General features: G+C 40.5%; 1 protein-coding gene across 1 annotated transcript in view; it reads right to left on the reverse strand.

Annotated features, from left to right (window-relative positions):
* The window catches only part of LOC122811676 (lens fiber major intrinsic protein-like), a 107942-nt gene extending 84635 nt beyond the window's left edge, over nt 1–23307 (reverse strand). The window contains exon 1 of the mRNA XM_044083675.1: nt 22842–23307. Within this exon, the coding sequence (XP_043939610.1) occupies nt 22842–23201 (360 nt within the window). The 5' untranslated portion in view covers nt 23202–23307. The remainder of the gene's footprint in view (nt 1–22841) is intronic.
* Between the last annotated feature and the right edge of the window lie 606 nt (nt 23308–23913).

The following is a 23913-nucleotide window of genomic DNA, read 5'->3' on the forward strand; positions in this document are numbered from 1 at the left end:
CCTTTGTCAAACCATGAGATGCACTATTAGAGAGCATGTCTAACCATACTGTATTTAAATTTGCTTTCAGCATTTGCAAAACTACTATGTTTCAATAAGATGATTTCCTGAAGCCATATGCCCCCCACCACATTACCATTAAAAACAACTCATAAAAGACCTTTCCTCACTCTACAACTGACTTATAAACAGCAACCTAGTCCTTGACAGTAGAAAAAAAAATAAAGCATGATCTTTGGTACAAGACCCAAGCTCTCTACCGTTCCATAACATTAAACACTATATAGCTAGCAAGACACAATCAAACCTGTACTGCATTTTAAATACTTAGGCATATTGTTAGACCAAACCTTAAACATCCATCACTATATCAATACCACCAAATCAAAAATTAATTTTCTCTTATTCTGTGGGGGGGGGGGGGGTAGAAATACCATAGAAAACAATGTCTTACAAGTACAGCTTGAATATGCCCTTCTTATAATTGCCAGTGCATCAAAGAATAACATTCCCTCCCTCCCTCCAAACTTCAGTTAATCATATCTGTAGATTGATTACCTTAACCCCCTTTCCCCCAGAGAGTATCATGGCATAATACCAGCTAGGGCTCAATAGTTGCCAATAAAACAAAAATGTACTCTTCTCCTAGGTTCTCTTACATACAGATTAGTGAACAAAGAAACATTCCTCTTCTTTTCTAGACCAGCTATAACCTCAGATCCCTAAACTCCTTAACTCTATCCATTTCGCAACACTAACTTCACTTAACCAAACAAAACTTCTCCATAACAATACCACAAGCCTGTGAATCTATCCCGGAAGACATCAGAAGCAAGTATCTCAAATCAGAAAGGAATTTGTCAAACATCTGTCCATTTGCTGATGCCATTCTCCCAAGGCATATCCTCACGCCAGATCTACCCACTCTCATTTACATACCCCACAACTACTACAGCACTATACAACCACCAACTCTTTTACTCTGCATTTCTACTCCCCACCTTTTTTTTCTTTTCTTCCCCTCTAGCCACTCCATTCTCTCTATTACTCCTGCTCTCCTCTCACCCTCTTTTTTTCTGTTCCTTCTTACTTTTAATCCTACCATCCCCTTTTCTACAAGTTAATGAAGAACATTACAAGGATGTTAATACTGTACATATTGTATATACTAGCTTAAATTTTCATTACTGTATCTTTCCATAATCTGAAGTCTACACTTAATATCCTTGGCTATCTTTTAGGTTTGTGCTCATGTCATATGTTATAATTTGTTGCACGTTTGTTCTGTTTTACTACTTTTGTATTAACTGGGCTGAGTCCGAAACTGGTTCATGTGGATCAGTGTTCTTCCTTGGTTGACAAAGAGTAAATTAATACATACATATATACATAAATAAATAAATATGTATTACTGAGGCTATTGCATATGTCCAGAAAGCAGGTGTATATCATATCAATGTATGATAGAGGTTGTCATGGAGGCATCCATCCAATTACAGTGCATAGCAGTTTCAGGTTCAAGTCTTAGCATTACTAATAAGCCTAGGTTCCTAAAACCTTCCCAGTGCAGAGAATGTGAGCGTCATAGTGAAGACCAAGATGGCTGATACACATGGCCTCCTACCCAAAAATGGGGTAAAAAGACCAAGGGAGATTATTTCTTTGAAATGTAAGAAAAGATCAGACAGTGTGGCCGCTTGTGACACCTCAAGCCATCCTCAGTTGTAGTTATTTTTTTAATTGCCATTTTCATTCAGGAAGTTAATCAAGGTTTTACAACACAAGGTATACCATGTTCAATTACCATCCCATTTTTATTAGCATATTTAACAAACTGTCTGGTTTACTTGTCAAGAGCTTACCACTAGATGCTGCTCTGAGTAATTCAGTTTGTAATATTTAATAGGTTATTACCAAAAATATTAAATAGCTTCTGTACCTTGTAGCCCCAAAAATAGAAACACTGCATTTGGGGGTATGCAATAGCGCTCGGTCAATCCTGCTCTCCAGCTATTTATTTTCCTTCTGATATGATGCCTCTTTTTTCAGCCCTGTCATCTCTGATTCTTTATTTACATGCTTGTATTTTCCTATGCATGTTTGGGAGTTCATGCTGCTTTTGTGGATACCTGTCTTTCCTTGTGCATTCTATTTCTGTGTGCCTTTAAATTTCCACCTAACTATTCTTGTATTTATTTTTTGTTATTTTTTCCCAATGTCCACTAAGCAAGCAACCCTCAAATACTCATCCCTGCAGGCCCATTTGCTCCTGTTTGACTCTAGCATCCTTGGACACTTGGAGAAGGAGGTAGGAGTTAGGGATTATGACAAACCTCCAACAGAAGGTTAGAAGATTTTCTGCGTGCATCTAATAACTCCCCCACCCACTCCCCCAGATTGATCAGAGACTGTGATGCAATACCCTTTTTAGTAGACCCAGTGTGAATGCATTCATCTGCACACCTGAGATGTTAGCAAGAATACTTGTTTACTCCTTTATGGGGGGGGGGTCACACTTCCTGAATCCCGGATTGCAAGAGCTGAATCCCAGGCCTTCCCCCGGGTAGCACTCTTATGGTGGGGACTGACTCTAACAGCACACCCCCCCACGAAGAGAAAGTGCCAATTTCTCTAGCTCCTTGGCCACTAATCAAATCTAAGTCATCTTGGAGTTTAGTTAGGACCCAAACCTCTATTCCATGAAGCCAACTCTAACCCTTCTTCTGGTCTACTGCATATTCTATAACTTTGGTGTTTTTCTAATTAATGGACAACTCTCTTTTTTTAATCTCATGTCTTTTCAACAGTACATGTGGTGAGATTTCCTCAGTTTGTTCTTATTAAGATGGCCTCTGCACTCTTCAAATAATTTCAAGTAATTTCAACTGTCAGCAGAGCCTAGCCTAGCTGTGTCTGTTATGGGGGTGCGGCCTACAGAAATGTGCATAGTATTGGAGGGTTGTGATGCTTGCAAGAATACTTGTTAAATACTTTGTCTTGCGACATCATTCATAAAAGTAAATTTTTATTTAGCACTGCCAAAGATCATGGTCTAGGAGTTGCCTACAATTTAACAAAGACCAGTAGTCTGACTGTTCATTTGCAGTGGCACGATAGATTTGACTTTAGATCACGCAGGGAGTTTTCTTTTATAGCTTGGCTCCCTATAATAGCTATAACTTCAGAATGTAATGATGTATCCCTGGGGATGTTTGACAACTGGAAAATATCAGGCAGGAGAATTGGGGTCTGTCTTCAGCTAATTTCATTCATATTAATAATTTTGCCTGCAATGATCCATATGCTGAACATGATAATTTAAGAAGTAATGCATTATCAAATAAAAATAGATGTGGTACAAATACTTGTAGGCTACCTACTGTGGCAGAAGTGAATCTTTATTAGGATTAGAGTTACTAGTTGTCCCTCTTTGTAAGGAACAGTCCCTCTTAGGGCAGCTGTGCCCTGAGGAAAAAATGGCAAAAGCTTGGGAGATTTTAAGACAAAAAATATTTCATAAGTTTTCTTAATTGTTTGTTTGTTTGTGTCTTTTGGCTTTTCCCAGTTAGGGGCCGCCACAGCGGAACTCCAGTCCGCTAATGATTGGTAGTTGATTTTTACGTGCCGAGTTACCAGCCCTGATGCACAACCTTCAATGAAGGTACGCCCATTCACGCACATCTCCATGCAGAAGATGCTCTAGCTGAGAATCGAACCAGACAGCGTCTTACTGTGAGGCGACAACGCTACCGCAGCATCACCACCGCGGGTTAGTTGCATAAAACAGTTATTACGTATCCGAAACGGTTCACTATCAAAATGTTGAAGTGGATTTGGTCAAATCCACTTTGATGAAGTCCAGAGGTCGAACAGTGACAATGTCGAACTCCGACATTGTCAAAGTACAAATCTCGTCCCTATCTTGACCCATGTTAATGCTTGTTCCGAGGTCGAATTTGGGATGTAATTCAACAATGTAAGAATTGAGCATTGTGACATTTCATGGACTTGGGTTGATGGTACGATCATTCGACCAAGTCCGCTTCAACATTTTGATAGTAAACCACCTGAAACACCTAAAGTTATATAAAATAGCATAAGCAACTCAAATGTTATAAGAATATGCTTTTATTTTGGCAAAAAGTGGAGCTCTGTCCTTTGCACTGGCAGTGGGTACGTTTTGTCCCGCAAAATGTCATGTTTCAACAAAAAATGACCCACTTTGGGCATCTGAAAAGGTGGCAACTGTAATTTAGATACTACCTGGTCATGGTATGCTTTTGTCAGTATCTCTTTATTTTAAATGTAAAATTAAGGCTTCAAATAAATAAGGGGTAGATGGAAACGAAAGTGCTATAATTCACACTTGGGGGAAAAAAATGATAGATAATCTACATTTGTTATTTATTATAGATATTTCTTTCAAATAGTTCACATTAACTAGGTAAATCCCACTAGACAGCAATGTTGTTTCTTGATGTTACTATTAATCTTCATTTTGGTTAAATGATTTGCTTGCTGAGCATTACAAGTTGTAGCTTGTTTGTGTCTTATTATTGTAACTCACTAAACTATACTGTCAGCTAATATACAGGGGTTATGTAAAGAACTGTATCACAATAGGAAGATCAAAACGGTGACAGCTAATATATAGGAGCTATATGCAGAGCTATAACACAAGGAGAAGTGCAGAATGAAAACAGTGCACTCCGTTAGATGTTTCTGGGGGGGGGGGGCAACATCAGTAACAGGTGCTGTGAGGTTATTTAACTAGCAGTACATATTGTTACTGACTCGTGTGAAGGCACTGCTGCACCAGAAACTGACACCTGGGAGCAATTTTACAGGTGTCTCAGTAGGACCACCTAAGAGCCCAGCGATAAACATACAGTGTTGTTTAATGTAACAAGTGGAGAGAGTAGCTGACTGGTCCAGATGAATGATACCCTTTAAGGATGACATGAGATATGAAGAGCTGCTTATTTGGCTATCTGTTTTCCTCTGTAGAAATGAGGCTGTTTTCATTTCTGCTTGCTTGCATTTGTTTATCCTTTAGCATCACTCACAATTCATCTTTAGTTTATATTGCTAGTATGGTCAGCTAGGTGGTGAAGGATGACAATGAAGCAGATGTAAATCTGCACTCTGTTCCTGGGGAAGGGGATGGACACAGTTTGCACTATATGTCTTCTCATGGATGCTAGTGCATTGCATAAGAGACTACACTAAAAGCAGGGAGTATTTGTTAAGAAAATGTAGCATATGCATGCATATGGTCCATATACACATTCATATAACCTCCATTCCCCACTCTGTCCTTTATGAAGGGAAAGATGAAGAGTAACCCAGCTCTTTCTGCCCAATGATCTTCTTCTGATCCTTTTTCTGTGAGTGATAGTCTAACATGTGTGTGTGTGTGTGTGTGTGTGTGTGTGTGTGTGTGTGTGTGTGTGTGTGTGTGTGTGTGTGTGTGTGTGTGTGCTAGTCTCTCTCTCTTTCTCTCTCCCTGACTGATAATCTAATTTCTGTCCCTCTATCCCCGAGTTATAGTCTAATGTCTGTCCCTCTCCCCCTGAGTGATAGGAAAATGTCTGTCCCTCTCTCTCTGAATGATAGGCTAATGTCTGTCTCTTCTCCCTGGGTGATAGGCTAACGTCTGTCCCTTTCACCTTGAGTGTTAGGCTAACATTTGCCCTCTCTCCTTGAGTGATAGGTTAACATCCATCCCTCTTTCCCTGAGTGATAGCATAACAGCTATCACTCTGTCCTTGCATGATCGTCTAATGCCTGCCCCTCTCTCCATGAGTGATAGGCTAATGTCTGTCCCTCTCTCCCTGAGTGATAGGATAATGTCTGTCTCTCTATCCCTGAGTGATAGGCTAAAGTATGTCCCCCTCTCCCTGAGTGATAGGCTAACATCTGTCCCTCTTGTCTCTGAGGAATATGCTAACATCTGTCCCTCTTTCCATGAGTGATAGGCTAATGTCTGTCCCTCTCTCTCTGAGGGATATATTAACATCTGTGCCTCTCTCCCTGAGTGATAAGCTAATGTCTGGCCCTCTCTTTCTCTGAGTGATAGGCTAACATCTGTCCCTCTCTCTCTGAGTGATAGGCTAACATCTGTACCTCTCTTCCTGACTGGTAGGCTAACATCTGCCCCTCTTTCCCTGAGTGATACCCTAATGTCTGTCCCTCTCGCTCACTCTCTCAGTGATAGGCTAATATCTGTCCCTCTCTCTGTCTGACTGATAGTCTAATGTCTGTCCCTCTTTCCATGAGTGATAGTCTAACGTTTGTATCTCTCTCCCTGAGTGATAGGCTAATATCTGCCCCTCTCTCCCTGAGTGATAGGCTAATGTCTGTCTGTCTCTCCCTGAGTGATAGGCTAATGTTTGTCCCTCTCATTCTCTGACTGATATGCTAATGTCTGTCCCCCTCTCTATGCGTGATAGGCCAATGTCTGTTCCCCCCTCCTTGAGTGACATGTTAACATCTGTCCCTCTTTCCCTGAGTGATAGGCTAACATCTGTCCTACTCTCTCTGAGTGATAGGCTGTCTGTCCCTGAGTGATAGGCTACCATCTGTCCTTCTCTCTCTGAGTGGTAGGCTACCATCTGTCCTTCTCTCTCTGAGTGGTAGGCTAATGTCTGTTCCTGAGTGATAGGCTAACATCTGTCCTTCTCTCTCTGAGTGATAGGCTGTCTGTCCTTGTGTCCCTGAGTGATAGGCTAACATCTGTCCTTCTCTCTCTGAGTGATAGGCTAATGTCTGTCCCTCTGTCCCTGAGTGATAGGCTAACATCTGCCCTTCTCTCTTTCTGAGTGATAGGCTAATGTCTGTCCCTGAATGATAGGCTAACATCTGTCCTTCTCTCTCTGAGTGGTAGGCTAATGTCTGTCCCTCTCTTGCTGATCACACTCAGTTCTCTCATGATTTATTTCATGAATGGTGTTCATGTGCTGTAGTACTATCACTGCATTGACTACTCATTTCATATTTATAGGTTCATAGGTTGGTACTAGGCTATCAGCCCTAGGGCCTATACAAGCCTAGCCATAACAATTCCCTGGCTATTTCTTCCCACACTATTTACTTCCATGTTTACCAGGAGTGAATACTGTGCTATAATTTATATTCCAATAGAAATGAACACAAAATTATAATACCTTATTTCTCCAGCAGGGTGTTACTATACAGGTAATGCCCACTGAAAAAAAAGCCTGCCACTTCATGGCAGAAACCCGGAATATTTGAAAATAAAACAGCAGCCATTTTTTGTGATTGATAGGCAGCACTTTGCTAATTAGGGAGTGTACGTTTAAAATAATAAGTGAATAAAATAAAGAGAAGTGTGTGTGCACTCTTGTCTGTGTGCATGTGCGTGTGTGCATAAGAGAGTAGGAACAGTGAGCGAGAGACAGTCAGGTAATAGCACTGAAAGCAACAGACAGTTCATCATCACTGATTCTTTAAACATTAAGAGTTATGCAACTCTAAATCAACTAATCCTATTTGTCAGCAACATCCACGATTTTGGCTCAGAATTTTGCTCTTTCCCTCCTAATCCCTCAGAAAACTGGTAATTTAGGAAGAAAAGGTGGCGGTTCTATACTAATAAATGACACAAATTATTGTTTAAGACTTCATTTACTTTGCATTTCGTATGTTAAGTCAAATTCTCTTAGTCTGTCAGTCTGTCAAGTTAAGAGTATTAATCTTTTAAAAAGTGCCCGTGATTGCCTGTGATCATTTCTGGATTTGTTCTGATTCTGGGCTTAAGCAGTTGATAGTTATACTTAATATCCAGCAGCAAAACAAATAAATAAAATGTCAACCTCACAAAGCAGCAAAACTGTATATGTGTGTGTGTGTGTGTGGGGGGGGGGGGGTGAAGCATCCAAACCAGATGGTAGGTGCAAATCGAGTTGCCAGCTTTTGTTATGGCTGAACCTGGACCAAGCCACACCCGTCACACCTCCCCCACCCCACTTATCTCTTCCCATCTTACTGCCCAGTTCCTGCACATTTAGTGACACCATAGGCCATACCTGTCAAATGTTCCTGATTTTCAGGGACAGGCCTGATTTTGACTGAAATTTTAGGTTTGTCTCGTTTCATCCCTCTTAAAACTGTTGACTGTTGGAGAAAAAGTGATGAATTACAGTTAATAAATAATGATAATAATTAGATTTATAGACTTCATTTAGTTCAGAAAATGTATACTAATTCACATTCTCTTATTCTAATGTCTCAGATTAATAGTGCCAATATTTTAAAAGTGCTCCTGATTCTGTTGAGATTTGTCCTTGATTGGTTGAGAACCACATCATAGGCATGTCAGGGAGATAAGGAAAGTCATCTTTTCATGGTTTCTGATGCTTTAAAAAAAAAAAAAGCATAGTGAATATGTCAATTTAACAAACTCCAATAGTCTGTTTTTGAAACAGAGTACCAGAGTTTGTAGAGTATTTTCCAGACTACTGGACAATCAGGTTCATTTCTGGATTGTCTAGAAGAAAACATGGCAGCGCTAGTTGCAAAGCCTGGTTTCTTCTTTACACTCATTTGCTCACAGAGACATGAAATGAAATGCTTGCATAGCTTAAATTTTTTACATGCAAAATACTTCCTTCAACAGTTATTACATCCACTAGTATTAGGCAGAGGAACAATTTTCAATTTAAAAAAAAAAAAATATATATATATATAAATATAAATATATATATATATATATATATATATATATATATTTGTGTCTTTCGGCTTTTCCCAGTTAGGGGTCGCCACAGCGGAACTCTGGTCCGCTAATGATTGGCAGTAGAGTTTTACGTGCTGGCTTGCCGGGCCTAACGCACAACCTTCAACGAATATATAAATATATAGGATCCGTACTGTTCATCAAATGTCCATTTCATCGAATGTGAAATGGCCAAGCACACTTTCGTGAAAGTGCTTTTCACCGAAAAAGCGCTTTTGTGAAAGTGTGCTAAAAAAAAGAAAAACGTGATGGAATGGCCATTGCTGAGATTGTAGTACAGTGGGGATAAGGGAATATTCATTAACATGAGTAATATGTTTTTTTTGTTATACATTTTTTTTTTTTGCACAGTTTAGCAAAAGTGCTGCAGTGAAAAGCACTTTCGCTAAAATGTGTTCGGCTGTTTTGGTTTCAGTTAGGTAGGTTTTTGTGCAATAGTACAATCCAAGGACAACCACAAAGCATTCTATAGCTATGTCAAGAATTTAGATGGCAACACCCAGATCTGCTCTGAGTTACAGCACAAAGGCACGAAAATTACAGAGCCAACTGATGTTGCCAACATCCTGGCAGATCGGTTCAGTGCTAACTTTACCCCCCTCTCACCCCCTAAAGGGCCCATATCTATACAGGAAGAATACAGAGTCCCTGTAATCACAACTACGCAGGTAAAAGCTGCACTCTCTAAAGCCAAAAACACAGCATCCATGGGACCGGACAACATCCCAGGCTGCGTTTTACACGAAATTCAGAATGAACTGGCTCCCCACTTAAGCACCATGTTCAATAATAGCCTCACATCAGGCTTTGTGCCCACTGAATGGCACACAGCAACAGTTATCCCACTCCACAAAGGGGCGGCCACCACCGATCCCAGGAACTATCGACCTATTAGCCTGATGAGCCTGGTCTGCAAGGCCATGGAACGTATCATCATGGAACTCATAAACAAAGACATTGGTAACCTCAAAACTCTGGATCCCACCCAGTTCGGGTTTGCGAAAGGCAGATCATGCCTCCTGAACCTGAACGACTTCTTTGAGGCAGTCACCAAAGCAATGGATGAGGTTAAGGTGGTTCACACAGCCTATCTTGACCTCGCCAAGGCTTTCGACACCATCCCTCATTCTGAAATTATAGCTAAACTCACTAAACTAGGTATAAATCCCTACGTCACAAGATGGGTTGCCAACTGGCTCACTGACTGACACTGTAAAAGTTGCAGACTCCAAATCTGACCTCAAAGTAGTGACAAGTGGAGTACCACAGGGTTCCATCCTGGGACCTCTCCTGTTTGGTATCTACTTCTCTGAAGTACAGGCTAACACAGAAGGCCTCTGGCTAATGAAGTTCGCAGATAACTGCAAACTAGGAGCCATAGTCAAGTCCCCAAATGATGTGGACATCCTACAGAAGGGCCTCCCTGAGACAGATGCCTGGTGTCAGAGCCATGGCCTCAAGCTCAATGCCAAAAAGTACATTTGGTAAAAACTCTGTACCCATGAACTACCACATAGGCAGCAATCTACTTAACACCAAATGCGTGATAAGAGACCTTGGGACCCAGGTGGACAGTAGTCTCTCATTTTATAGTCACATCGCCACAGTAGTCAGGAAGTCCTTCTACGTGGCACACCTCATCATAAAAGGGTTCTCATCCAGGAAAAAAGAGGTCATTGCTGTCTACACATCACTCATAGACCCATTATAGAGTACAACACCCCTTTTGGAATGTACCTCACAAGACATCTGCAGCAGCTGGAAAGGCCACAGAAGTACCTCAGAAAGAGGATTACTGGCCTCAAACAAATGCCCTACACTGACCACCTCGAAAAACTCCAGCTTTACTCTGTAGCATATCGCCTACTCCGAGGTGTTCTCTGCCTAACATATAAAGCTATGTCAAACCCAGAGCTGTTGGACATGCTACACCTAAAGAAATCCCAATCCCTCTGAGCTACATGCTCTAGGGACCTAAACCTTGTCACCACAATAAACAGGACACGCTGGAGGGATAGATTCCTGTCCCAGAGACTTCCTATACTCTGGAACAAGCTACCCATCTATGTCAAGCAAAGTTCTTCATTAGCACTCTTCAAGAAAAATCTTGATGAGTGGATCACTTCTGTGTGTCTGCTGGACAGTGACACAGGAAAATAACTTTCCTGGGTGGCGTAAGCTATGGTACCTGGCTGGCTAGGCTTACGTAGGCCCTTGGGCCGATAGCCTAGTACCTACCTATGAACCTACACACACACACACACACACACACACACACACACACACACACACACACACACACACACACACACACACACACACACTTTAGCAGATATCGCATTATCTAAGCACAATAATGCAGCATTGAGCCTCAGAACACCCGAGGGCATGTGTTATTTACACAGTAGCATGCACCCTGTTGGGCATTATTGCTTGACTGTATTCCAGGGAGTGATTGGCTGGATTCACTCATGTTATGCATAGAATGTGTGCCATTTGTGATTTATTTTATTTTACAGCTAAGTGAATTGGATTAGTAGTGCCTATTTATAGTCACAACTTACTTTCCAAGTAAAAAAAAAAACTACTACAGTTTTCACTAATTACAGACATTTACAGCAAAACAGTATTAGGCAAGCTTTAGTAAATAAAACAGAATGCAACAGGCTTTCTTAATACTGTTGGTATATATCCCAGTCTACCCTCAAAACCATCTGTTAAGAAGGAAACACAAGAAAAAAACTGGGTGACAGCTTCAGGCCATTTGCAAGAGCAACTGTCTGTAGTAACAATGTACTTGCAACAGAAAAGATGGTAGTGCTAGCATTGCATGTAAACATTTTAAAGAGAGTTTCAGGTTTTTAAGGCCACGTGTTGAGGTTGTAGAGGTAAGCACTAAGAAATGAGGTGGAATGTTCTGGGGTTTTACTGTATAGATAAAAGTCCTCAAGGATCTGGTGAAAGTATTGATAATGAGAAGCATATGCAGAGAATTCCATTTGAACAATATTGATCTGCCTGTGTATCAAACTGCAAATCAATAATCTCAGTATTATGGACACACACACACTCTTCATTAACTAATATGGTGCAGTGATGCTCTCCCTCAGGCACACCTCTAGTGAATCTATAAAGTTTGTTTTGCATTGATTGTGGCCTTTTAAGCATGTTTGCTGAGGGTGCAACTCATTCCAGGGTGGGAAGTTAAGACTTCTTTGTCAACCTCTAAATCTTTTGTAAGATTTGTTATTCTATAACAGGTTGGCAGTATGCAGCATCCTTTATTGATGGACAGACAAATGTAATTTAAAGGTTTGTATTTTTGAACTTTTATACTAGGCGAACAGTATGTCAACCTTTGTAGGCTTAGCCAACAGTGCTATAGGAGAAGAACCCATAAATGTAAGCTGATAGAAGATGGTGGTAGGAGGCAGAGTTAATATGGGAGATACGGATAGAATATTTTCAGCTTGGATTATGCTAGAGATATGGGAAATAGAGAAAAGTTGGAGAAAATAGATGAAAAGAAAAACACAGCAGTGTCCATGAGGACAGAAATGTGATACTATACTTTACAGTTGATGGGTATGTAGCCAGTGACTCTTGGGATGAATTTATAGAATCACATTCAGGTTCATAGGTAGGTACTAGGCTATCTGCTCAAAGGTATTTATAAGACTAGCCAGAATGTGTTGGCTTTTGCCGCCCCCTTAGATTAGTTCCCTGTGCCTCTGTCCAGCAGAGCCACTGAAGTGATCTCCGAGGTAAACTTTCTGTTTCCCATCCACTCGTCAAGGTTTCTTTTGAAGAGTGTTAGCGAGGAGCTCTGCCTAATGTAGATTGGGATCTTGTTCCAAAGCATGGGAAGTCTCTGCGACAAGAATCTATACCTCCAGCATGTCCTATTTATTGTTGTGGTGAGGTTTAGATCCCTAGAGCATGTGGCTCACGGGGATAAGGTTTTCTTTAGGTGGAGCATGTCCATCAATTCTGGGTTGGACATGGCCTTGTATGTCAGGCATCACTTCTGAGTAGGTGGTATGCAACAGAGTACAGCTGTAATTTCTTCAGTCAAGCTGCATAGGGTATCTGTTTGAGACCCGTGATCCTCTTGGTGAGGTACTTCTGTGGTCTTTCCAGCTGTTGCAGGTGTCTTGTAAGGTACATCCCAAATGGGGCGTTGTACTCTATGATGGGTCTGATGAGTGATTAGTAGAGGGGTACAATTTCCTCTTTTGATCTGGATGCGAACCCTTTTGTGATTAGGTGGGCCACGTAGAAGGATTTTCTAACCACTTTGGCAATGTGATTATCAAAGTTGAGATTACTATCTACTTGGGTCCCCAGATCCCTTATTACGTCTTCAGTATTTAGGGGACTACCACCTATGTGGTAGTTTGTGGGTACTTTGTTTTTTCCAAAGGGGATGACTATGCACTTTTTGGCATTTAGCTTGAGGCCATGATTTTGACACCAGGTATCCATCTCAATGAGATCCTTTTGGAGGATGTCTGTGCCAGCCGGAGAGTCAATTATAGCCCCTAGTTTGCAGTTGTCTGTGAACTTGGTCAGCCATCATCCTCCTGTGCTTGCCTGTACCTCTGAGAAATATATGCTGAACAGGAGGGGTCCTAGGACTGAGCCCTGGGGAACTCCACTTGTAATCGATTTAGAGTCGGACCTAGCTCCCGCAACTCTCACCATGTGGGTTCTGTCCATGAGCCAGTTGGCAACCCATCTTGTGACATAGGGGTTTATGTTCAGGCTGGTGAGCTTCAGAATGGGGAGTGGTGTTGAAGGCCTTTGCGAGGTCTAGGTAGGCTGTGTGTACCACCTTTCCCTCATCTATAGCCTTAGTGACTGTCTCAAAGAAGTCCACCAGTTTTAGAAGGCATGATCTGCCCTTAACAAAGCTGAACTGGGTAGGGTCTAGTGTTTGGAGGTTCCCAATGTCTCTGTTAATGAGTTCCATGATGATGTGCTCCATAGCTTGCAGACCAAGCTAGTCTGTTGTGGCTCCACCTTTGTGGAACGGAATAACCGCTGCTGTGGGCCACACTATGAGCATGTAGCCTGAGGAGGGGCTGAGTTTGAACAGTGTGTTTAGGTGAGGGGTTAGTTCATCTTTGAGCTCAGGTAGGATGCAGCCTGGGACACTGTCCGGTCCCATTGATGCTGTGTTTTTGGCTTTGGAGAGGGCTGTTTTAACCTGAGTGCCTGTGATTTCAGGGACTCTACATTCTTCTGGTATGGTTATGGGCCCTCTTGGGGGTGAGAGGGGGGGTGAAGTTTGCGCTGAACCTGTCTGCCAGGATGTTGATGATATCGGTCAGTTCAGTGTATTTTGTGCCATTCTGCACTAACTTCGAGCAGATCTGAGCATTGCCACTTAGATTCTTGACATAGCTAAAGAATGCCTTGTGGTTATCTTTGGAGTCCTTGGGAATTTTTCTTTCAAAGCTCGCCTTGGATGATTTTATGAGGGATCGTAGTTTTGTGCTGATACTGATCAGGGATGTCTTCCCTTCTTGGGATTTTACTCTTTTCTGTACTAGTTTCCTCCTTCTATTGTATAGCTTATTTATGGCAGGGTCCATCAGACTGGTTTCCTTTTCTTGGTGGAGTGAGTCTTGGTTTTGCTTGGGATGGCATGATCCATGCATTCTTGTAGGTGCCTGTATAATGCATTAGTAAAGATTTTTGCAGCTTGGACAGCATTATCCTTCAGCATGGGGGCTTTGAAACTTTCCACCTCGGTCTTAAGTAATGTGAAGTTTGTTTTTGAAAAGTTTTTCACAGTGGTTTTCTTGTCCGGGGGTGGGGGTGGAATGTGGATATCCAAAGTGATTTGTTTATGGTCAGATCTACCCAGTGAGGGGTTGACCTCCGGTGTGGAACACCGGTCGCCCATGTTGGTGATGACCAGGTCCAATATGTTGTCAACTCTGGTGGGAGTCTTGACCAGTTGAACCAGGGCGTTTGAGTTTAAAAATTCTAGGAAATGTTGGGCAAGGGAGTTAGTACTTGTGTAGTTCTCCCAGTTAATGTTTGAATAATTGAAATCACCCAATATTAGGGTGTTTGGTAGGACCTTTATGTTTCCCAGTGTTTCCAGGAACATTGAATGGGGGTCCTGGGACATGGTGGGTGATCTATAGCAAGCTACAATTTGAATTGCAGTTTTGCCCATTGTTAGTTGCACATGGATGATCTCTGAAGCATCGTGCTGTGCCACTAACCTGGAGGTGTGGGTATCCTTGATGAATATGGATACACCCCCACCATTTTTATTTCGGTTTGGGTTCTGTGGCCAAAATGTATGGTATGAGTTGTAGCCTGGTAGTGCTGGGGTGCTCTTTGGAGCCTTAAACCAGGTTTCTGTTAATGAACATATATTGATTTTCTCCATACTAAGGAGTGCCTCGAGTGCATGCATTTTGAGGTTTAGACTTCTGGCATTGAGTAGCACTACCCTCAGTTTTTTGTTACTTGTGCTATTTACGGCGGTAGGTTTGTCTTTTGAGCCTTGCCTAAAAAAGGCACTATGGGGGTGGCAAGAACCTTGGCCAATATTTGAAAGCCTAAGGTGACAGGTGCAAGCTGTCTCTAGCGAAGCAGCGTGGCTTGTCAAGCATGTCATCCCAGGCGGACAGACACTGGATCCCCTTTGAATGACACCAGAAACTTAGCCAATTGTTGAAATTGAGAATTTTTTCTTTATACCGTGGTATCATTCTTGGTGAGGGCAGGATGCTACTCAGGGTCAGGGTCATACCGGCCTGGGCTACATGTTCAGAGAGCTCTTCCATGTCTCTTTTCATGTAGTCCAGAGAGGTATGGCTCAGGTCATTCACACCAACATGGACAATGAGTCATATTTGTACTTGTTCTATAGTGACATGAGTGCTTGTGTTATGTGGCGGATCCTGGCGCCCGACAGGCAGCTAAAAGTAACCTTCTCCTTATTCAGCCTAGTGAGTGGGACGTCAGTGTGCCTGACTATAGAGTCACCTATTACTAGTATGTTGTGTATGTTATTTTGCCTTAAGGGCTGTGATTGCATGGCACACTGGTTTTGTGAAGTATGTGTTTCGTGGTTTGTGTTGGGGGGGGGGTGGAGGTTGCTTGGATGTTTGCTTTGGAGGTCTCTGTTGGTTTTGCAGATTTTTATTTAGAGCCTCCCAGTATGTTTTCATGTATTTATGTGTGTTTTTTTCCAGTGCTGCTTTAATGGGTTTATGTGAGTCTGGTGGTGTGATGCAAGTATTTCCCTTCTCCTCTTGACTGTCTGATCCAGTCTTGGGTTGAGAGAGCTTAGCCTCCAGTTTGGCTGTATAATTGCATCTCTCGCATGTATTAGTGTTTGGTGGTAGGAGGAGGGGGTTGTCTGTGTACATGAGGCAGTTGTAACATTGCCTCAAAATGCCCAGATTCACCAGTTGGACTGGAAAGTACACCTGAAACTGCCCTTTGGACATGCCTGGATAGGTACAGTGAACTGTTTTACTGGATGGCTGGTAAGGTCGAATAGAGAGCCTTGTCCTTCTGTACAGTACAGAAGGGTCTAGTGCTGTGGTTTATAAGTGCTTGCTATAAGTTTTGAGTAAGCGCCAAGCTGAGAAATGAGTGGCTTGAGTGCTTAAGATGAAAGTTTGTCTAGTTCCAAGGGAAAAATTGAAGAGGAGACTTTGTGGAGCCGGGAATAATTTTACCCTACCTAACCGGCACGCAAAACCGGGCAAATACAGTATTTATAGCAGGGAAATGAAAGAGATAGAAATTAGCCCAAAATGGCCAATAAACTACTAATTTCTAGGCTGAAACCACTCCTCCAGGGACAGACAGGCTGCTCAAAGCTCCCCTCTCTCACATGTGAACAGAGAACTTCCTTCTATCCAAGTAAGGTATGGGCAAACAGAGATTTGTAACACAGCCCTGAATTCAGCACTAACCTGAAAACTGGACTATACTAGCTTAGAAAGGCAGGAAACAAGTATAAATATATATATATATATATATATATATATATATATGTTTTTTTTTTTTTTTTTTAGAAAATAAAGCAGATACACTGAAAAAACACTTTAAATGCACAGAAAATGATACTTATTGTTATATATCGCAGATCAGAGTTGTAGTCAATGCCACTAGTAATAAAGTAGGAAGAAACACAAATACAGTAAAAGCAGATGAATAAAGTACAATATATATATATATATATATATATATATATATATATATATATATATATATATAAAACAATAGAAAACGAACAAACTGATTTAAACAAGTTACCCAATTAACCAGAAAAAAAGCTCAAAACTGAGCCCTGTTCCAGCAGTCTTCAATCAGACAAGTTCTAACTGCACACCCCTGCTTACTAGGGTGCAGGGGAACCTTCTCCAAAAAAGATGGCCTGGATCAGTGCTCAAGTTATACAAACAAAGCTAGATTCAGCAGGCCTGAATCTGGTCTATGCTACAGCAACAAGCCGCACCAATTTCAGGAAGAAACAGTTCAAGTAAGCAGGCACAATAAGCCTGTGACCAGATATTCCCAGCTCAGAAGGGTAGAATCCAGCCTCTCCTCCCACAAGAGTGCAGACCACAATCCTTCTTATTGTAGAATAACTAGCCTGAAGCACAAGTGCTTAAGCCAGAACTAATACACTTTTAGAATAGCAGACACTGGGCCTTCAATCAGCGATTCCCAGCTTAGAAGGATGTAAGCTACCTGTCCTGCCACAGGATGTTGCTAGCATTTTAACACAGTCTGAAATATATGGAACATTGTTACATAGGGAAGGAAGTGTTGGGTTATGAATTTATACTTGGGTCAAGACATATTGATATTTTTGCATAGAACTGTTTGGAACTGGTATTAACTAAAGAGCATCCTTTATGAGGAAAAGAAGATCTCAGAGAGCAGAGTTTGACATAAGTCAGAAAGCAAGGCACAGATCAATTAATTGTATTCTTTGGGCTACACAAAATAAGTCAAGCTTTTTAGTTTGAGTAGGAGCAGTTCTTTTGGTTATAAACACTGGAATTTTTCTAATTAGGAGAGTTTGTTTAGAGCTATACATGACAAATGGAACACAGACTTCTACAATGGGGGCAAATGAGAGCTGAATAGAAAGGAATTAGGAAGGACAGGGTCCTGGTTGAGACCCATAACAGATGAGAAGAGAGAGCTAGAAGAATTTTTTCACCATACTGCAACAATGCTGATTTAAGGAAAGCTCATTGTTGGCATGAGTTCCCAAATCCTAGCTCACTGTGTCAGTCTTCAGGTGACCAAACCCTGAGGGATGCCACAAGTTCCAATTTGCTTTTTGGTGAGGGAACCATTTATTCAGACCTACTGAATTCTATTTGATAGCAAGTTAGCAATCCAGTGAACTACAAAGTGTTGATATTTGATTGGACTAGGTTATTTATCATGCGGAGTGGTGAATGGTATCAAATAATTTTGCTACGTCCAGCTAATTGGATGGGAAGTCCTTTACTTGGGGCCTTTGTGTGTTTTTAGAAGAAGTTAACAAAATAAGAAGGCATGTTCTATCTTTCACAAAACTAAACTGTAACCTGTGAAGTGTCTAGAGTCTGCAGTTCTTGTATGTATATAAACTGTTTCATGGCTTTACAGATAAGGTTAGTGAGACTGGTGGACCTGTTTATACAGTTAGCAGAAAGGGATGACTATGGTGTTTCTCCGTTCTTCAGCTGCATATTCTGTGGACAGATGTCGATTGAAGAGGTTTAAGAGAGGTTTGGATATATATTTCTTTACCCCTGATTTTGTCTCCCTGCAGGTGATCATCAGCTGGAAGTCCCTTGGGTCCAATAGATCCACCTTAGCCTTCGCAAGCCTATACCTGACCCATATGTACTGTAGGGACAATGAAGACATCAAGTACTGTAAGGCACTACCACACTCCCGTTGGGAAGTGTTTTCACATATTTTGTAGCAACCCCAGTATACACCCAATACCACCCAAAGAGTGAGATGTACAATGGGTGTCAGCACTAAACCACCCCTCAAGTCTGCAAGAGGCTGATGTCAGCAGGATGCTGCACCACACACAACTGACATCTCATGGTTGTTTTCCCTGGTCTCCACTAGGGGAATTAAATTATAACAGTGTATCCAAAGATTGTCCCCCAGGATGGCCTCAGACAGCCCACCACTAAATTAACTCATATCACCTTGGCCATAGCCATGGCTTTATCCTTCTATGCATGGTGCTGTCAGAAAGAAGTTTGGTCAAGTGATGCTTACCAATATGCAGCTAAGTATGCTGTCTGGCACCATAGTTGTGTTATTTATTGACGATGAGAGTAAGCTAAGTTGGTATGGGGGTATCTTCACTATAGGCCTTTAGCTGTGAGGCAATTTCTTTTTTGTAGAACTCTATCAGTGAGAGCAGTTATTTTGACTTGTAAGATTCTACCTTTGATTTTTGTCCCTGTTTTAAATATTTGCTAATTTCACAAGATAAAGAAAAATTCCTATGGTGCAAAATAAGATAATTATGCAGCATTTATTTTTATTTGGCTATGACTGTGTCATAGGCACAGAGGAACTTAAGGCATAAACTATCAGCTCTGGAACATTAAAAATGGTTACCTGTTTAAAGTCTAATGAGCTTAAGCGCAGTCCTTGAAATACTGAAATGTAAAGTGTTTTATGTTAAAAAATATATATATGGGTCTACTTCAAATCATCGAAGCTGCAGAACATCGAACCTAACATGATCAAAGACCAGATCATTGAAGTTCTGCAACATTGAAAATTAAATAAAAAATTTAACTAGCAAATAAGTCTTCTTTTATGTTTTTGCAGGGGGGCAAGCTCCCCTGCGCCACCCACATCCCCTGCTACATAATTATACCAATTCTGAGATCGCACTACAGTGAGGAAAACAGTAAATTTCCCGTTTTGCACTGTATGGCGATGTTTGACATTGCAGAACTTTGATAATCTAGTCTTCGATCATGTTAAGTTCAATGTTTTCTATAATTTCAATGATTTGACGTAGACCTATATCCTATCGGTTGATCAAGTTTTCAGAAACTCAAAATTCATATCAGCGAGATGATATGATCAAATTTCTGAAAACCTGAAGCTTTTGAATGGAGATCGTGGTACAATGAGGATCGGGAAATGTACTGTTTTCCTCAGTGTAGTGTGATCTTGGAGTTGGTATATATAATTAGCAGGGGGTGTGGGGGCACAGCCCCCCTGCAAAACCATAAAAAAAGAGTTTTGTGGTTTTTTTTTTAATGTTCGAGTTTTCAGAAATTCAATCACATTGTCTTGCCATCAACTGACAGATCCATTTATAAACAGATAGATAGATACGTGTGTGTGTGTGTGTGTGTGTGTGTGTGTGTGTGTGTGTGTGTGTGTGTGTGTGTGTGTGTGTGTGTGTGTGTGTGTCTGTCTGTGTGTGTAGGTGTGTGCCGGTATCCCAGAATATTTTGTTTTGTTTTTTTGAGGTACAGTGATCTTGGAGTTCAGCATACCTCTCAACTGTCCAGATTTTTGCCTCTTATTTTTTGATCTGTTCCTCATAAAAATAGTGTTTTTCTGAAAAATCACTGCAGATTGATGTCACTAAATAATGGCATAAATTTGAGTTTCAGACTTTGTATCTTTCAGAAAATGGATGCTAACACAAATCCTGCTATTCTGTCAACTTTTTAAGTTTATAGGAGCAATTTTTAAAATCTGTCCCTATTTTTGGGCCTTTGTCCCCATTATTGTAGGCTGTGTCCAGATTTCTTGTACTAAGAGGTTGAGAAATATGGAGTCCACCTCCAGAATTTGCTATTTTTCAGGAATTGCAGTTTTAAATCTCCATATGTTGGTATCAGGTCTCATGCTTTCATTAGGAAGCTATCCAAAACAAGATGTCTCTTTTGACAGCAGCACCTCATAGAAATGAAAGCTAATAGTAAAACCAAATATACTTTCTGCAGACATTTCTGATGAATGAAGTGCACAGATTGTTGATGGATTAACATGCTGTGCCAAGTATTTTGTAAATTTATTAGTCGGAGATGCTGCTAAATCATTAGAAAACTTCTTCAATAAAGAAATATGATCATATGTTCCTCTCAGAGTGTCACTGGAGCTGGATTGTTTCAATTAATACATCTTCTAAAGGACAAGATCACAGAAGTACAGAATTTCATACAGAACTATAGTATAATTTACTGGGCCACTGAAGTAAATGGTGTAGGGCTAGAATGTCAGCTTTCAGATTCTCTGGGCCCAGATTGTAATGTATTTGTCAGTTCAAGTAAATGCCATATTAGCAAAGGCTGGCAAGATAAGTATCAATAGTCTGTAGTGCTTGTGAAGAAACATTTTTTTTCAGTTTTGCTTTATTCACTTTCTGCTTTGCTGCATAAAGTTATAATGTTTTGTTTTTGATATCACAACTTTTTTTTCTAGAGGAACAGTTTTATATTATAACTTTAGTACAAGAAAACAGCACAGAAAATGGTCAAGAGGGCTGTCTAGATGATACTTTTGCAAATATTTGTTTTCTGAGTCAGATTGTGCTTTTAAGTTTCAGAACAAGTATAATATTATTATGCTTGAAACTACAAACTTCATGGAGATGACAGCAAAGTTATGAAAGTTACAGAACTATTGTTTCTAAAACAGTATCGCCTATGTTTAAATAAAAAATAATGTTTAAGAAAAAAGAGAGAGAGAGAGAGAGAGGTATAAGAAAATCAAGGCTGTGGCATCTCCCAGGGCAACCCGCACAAATATATCTATTGCATTTCTTAAAGCTAACTCTACATCCTGTAGGGGCTATGCCCTCCTGGCTACCAAATATTGCATTATTCCATTCATAACTGATTCCTAGACTTTGATTATGACTGAGGTCAAACTGACAAGCTGATAGCTCACAGCTTCTGACATGCTTCTGTGCTTGTGATGAGAATCGTATTTATCCCAGTTTTCAGGTGCCTAACCTTATCCTCTTACCATGATTTGCTCAAAATGGTTGTTTGTTACTAATTCTTCCCACAGTTTTGTAAATATTGTAAGATAAATCTCATAACACTCCATTGAGTTATCCGCCTTTATTTAATTATTGAGGGAGGACAGTCTCAGAATCTATTCCATTGTGAAGGCAGCAGATTTAAGCTAAAATCAAAGTTTACAGAAGGAAGCAATCCCAGTGGTCTGTCATTTCATGGCACACAGTAATAAGGATTTTGCTGAATAAGTTTAACATTAGAAATATGAAACATGATGGAGTTTCACAAAAAACAGAAACAGCATGGAATCTATGTCTTTCATTACTATAACCTTTGTTGGTTAAATTTTGTTATGTTCACAGCAGCTGCTAAGTTTTAGGAACAAATTTACACACACACACACACACACACACACACACACACACACACACACACACACACACACACACACACTCGCGTACGCATGTGTGCACACCACACACACACACACACACACACACACACACACACACACACACACACTCTCTCTCTCTCTCTCTCTCTCTCTCCAGCAATAAAGTGTAGGTAACCCCAAGACACACACTCATTTGTAGACTTCCTGAAGTTTTCGTATTCACAATTCTTAACTGTTCCATCTGTTTGATGGTCACACATGGTTACTGCTTTTTGTGTGCAATAAAAATTCTCCTACTGTCCTTGCAATTACTCCACATTGTTATTGTTTTCTGTGTCTTAAAAGTCCTTCTCCATTGCTATAGAATAGGTAACCCTTCATTAACAAGCTTATGGCAATGAATTCTAGGTAATAACTGGTCCTACAAGACATCAAGGCCAATATGAAAACTTTTAATTTTAGCTTTCCAGTAGCCCTAGCATGGGTAATGATATCATAAGCATGTATGACAATGCTGAATACAGACATTAAAAAAACAGTCCATTAGAGTAGTGTAATCTGTCTCAATAACATTGTCTCATATCCTATACCCTTCTTTTACAGATACACACACACACACACACACACACACACACACACACACACACACACACACAAAGATTCAGTTAAAAAAGTAGATATTTACCGTATTCAATGCCATATTCCCTCGGAATGTAGAAGGAGTGACCCCATAAAGTATAGCAGCTCCAGTTACTGCCCCAAGTAGTTGGGCAGCTACATAAAATAAAGCCCGAAAAATAGATATCTGAGAACCAATAAGGAAAGCAAAAGTCACAGCTGGATTCAGATGGGCTCCACTAATGTGGCCTACAGACTGAACAAGAGTGGCAAATGCTAGCCCAAAAGCTAGTGCAACCTGTAGGACATTCAGGGGACCAGGGGTCCATCTGAACGATGACCCCAGACCAAAGAAGACAAAAATCAAAGTTGCAAAAAATTCAGCAAAAACTGCCCTCCAAAAGGTTATTGATCGGAACTCCCACATTTTTGATTACTTAGACAATGAGAAACAGAAAGCAATAAAACAAAATAAAAATAAAACCAAAACTAGGAGGAAATGTTGATCCTCTGAGAAAAATATTCTGCTCTCCTATACACAGAGACATGGACTACAGAGATTTATAGCAGGACTGAAAGAGACATATTTAATCCTGGGGGTGGGACATCAGTGTCAGTCACACAGAATTAACTGTTTCATTTCAAAATGTCCACAGAGCAAAAACAATCATTCACTACTGCAACACAATGTGAGGAAGCTAATGTATTTTTCTTGGCAAAATCGACACTTTTATCATTTTTGTTTGCTTTTCGCCCATCTTTTATGTATTCCTTTGACATACAAAACTTGAAATGTTTATGGAAAGCTAAGATATATGAACATTTCCTAAAAGAAAGAAAAAAGACCTTTTTGTTCAAGGTATATGAACACTTTTCCTAAAAGAAAAAACAAAACACTTTTGTTAAAGCTGTAATTCTGATTAATTGTATACTATGTATCTGCTCCCAGCGACTGCTTCATTAATATGCATATCATTTCAGGGTAGTACCACATAGATTTATATTACATATTTATTTACTTTTTACTGCCCAGGTTAGTACTGCTTCAATTACAGCTTGATTTCAGGGATACACATGGTGCTATTACTCATACTGACTAGGATGCATTTTGGTTTAGATATCAGGGACTGTAATAACAT

Source organism: Protopterus annectens, chromosome 9.part0, assembly GCF_019279795.1.
Source record: "Protopterus annectens isolate FY-2018-M chromosome 9.part0, PAN1.0, whole genome shotgun sequence".
NCBI lineage: Eukaryota > Metazoa > Chordata > Ceratodontiformes > Protopteridae > Protopterus > Protopterus annectens.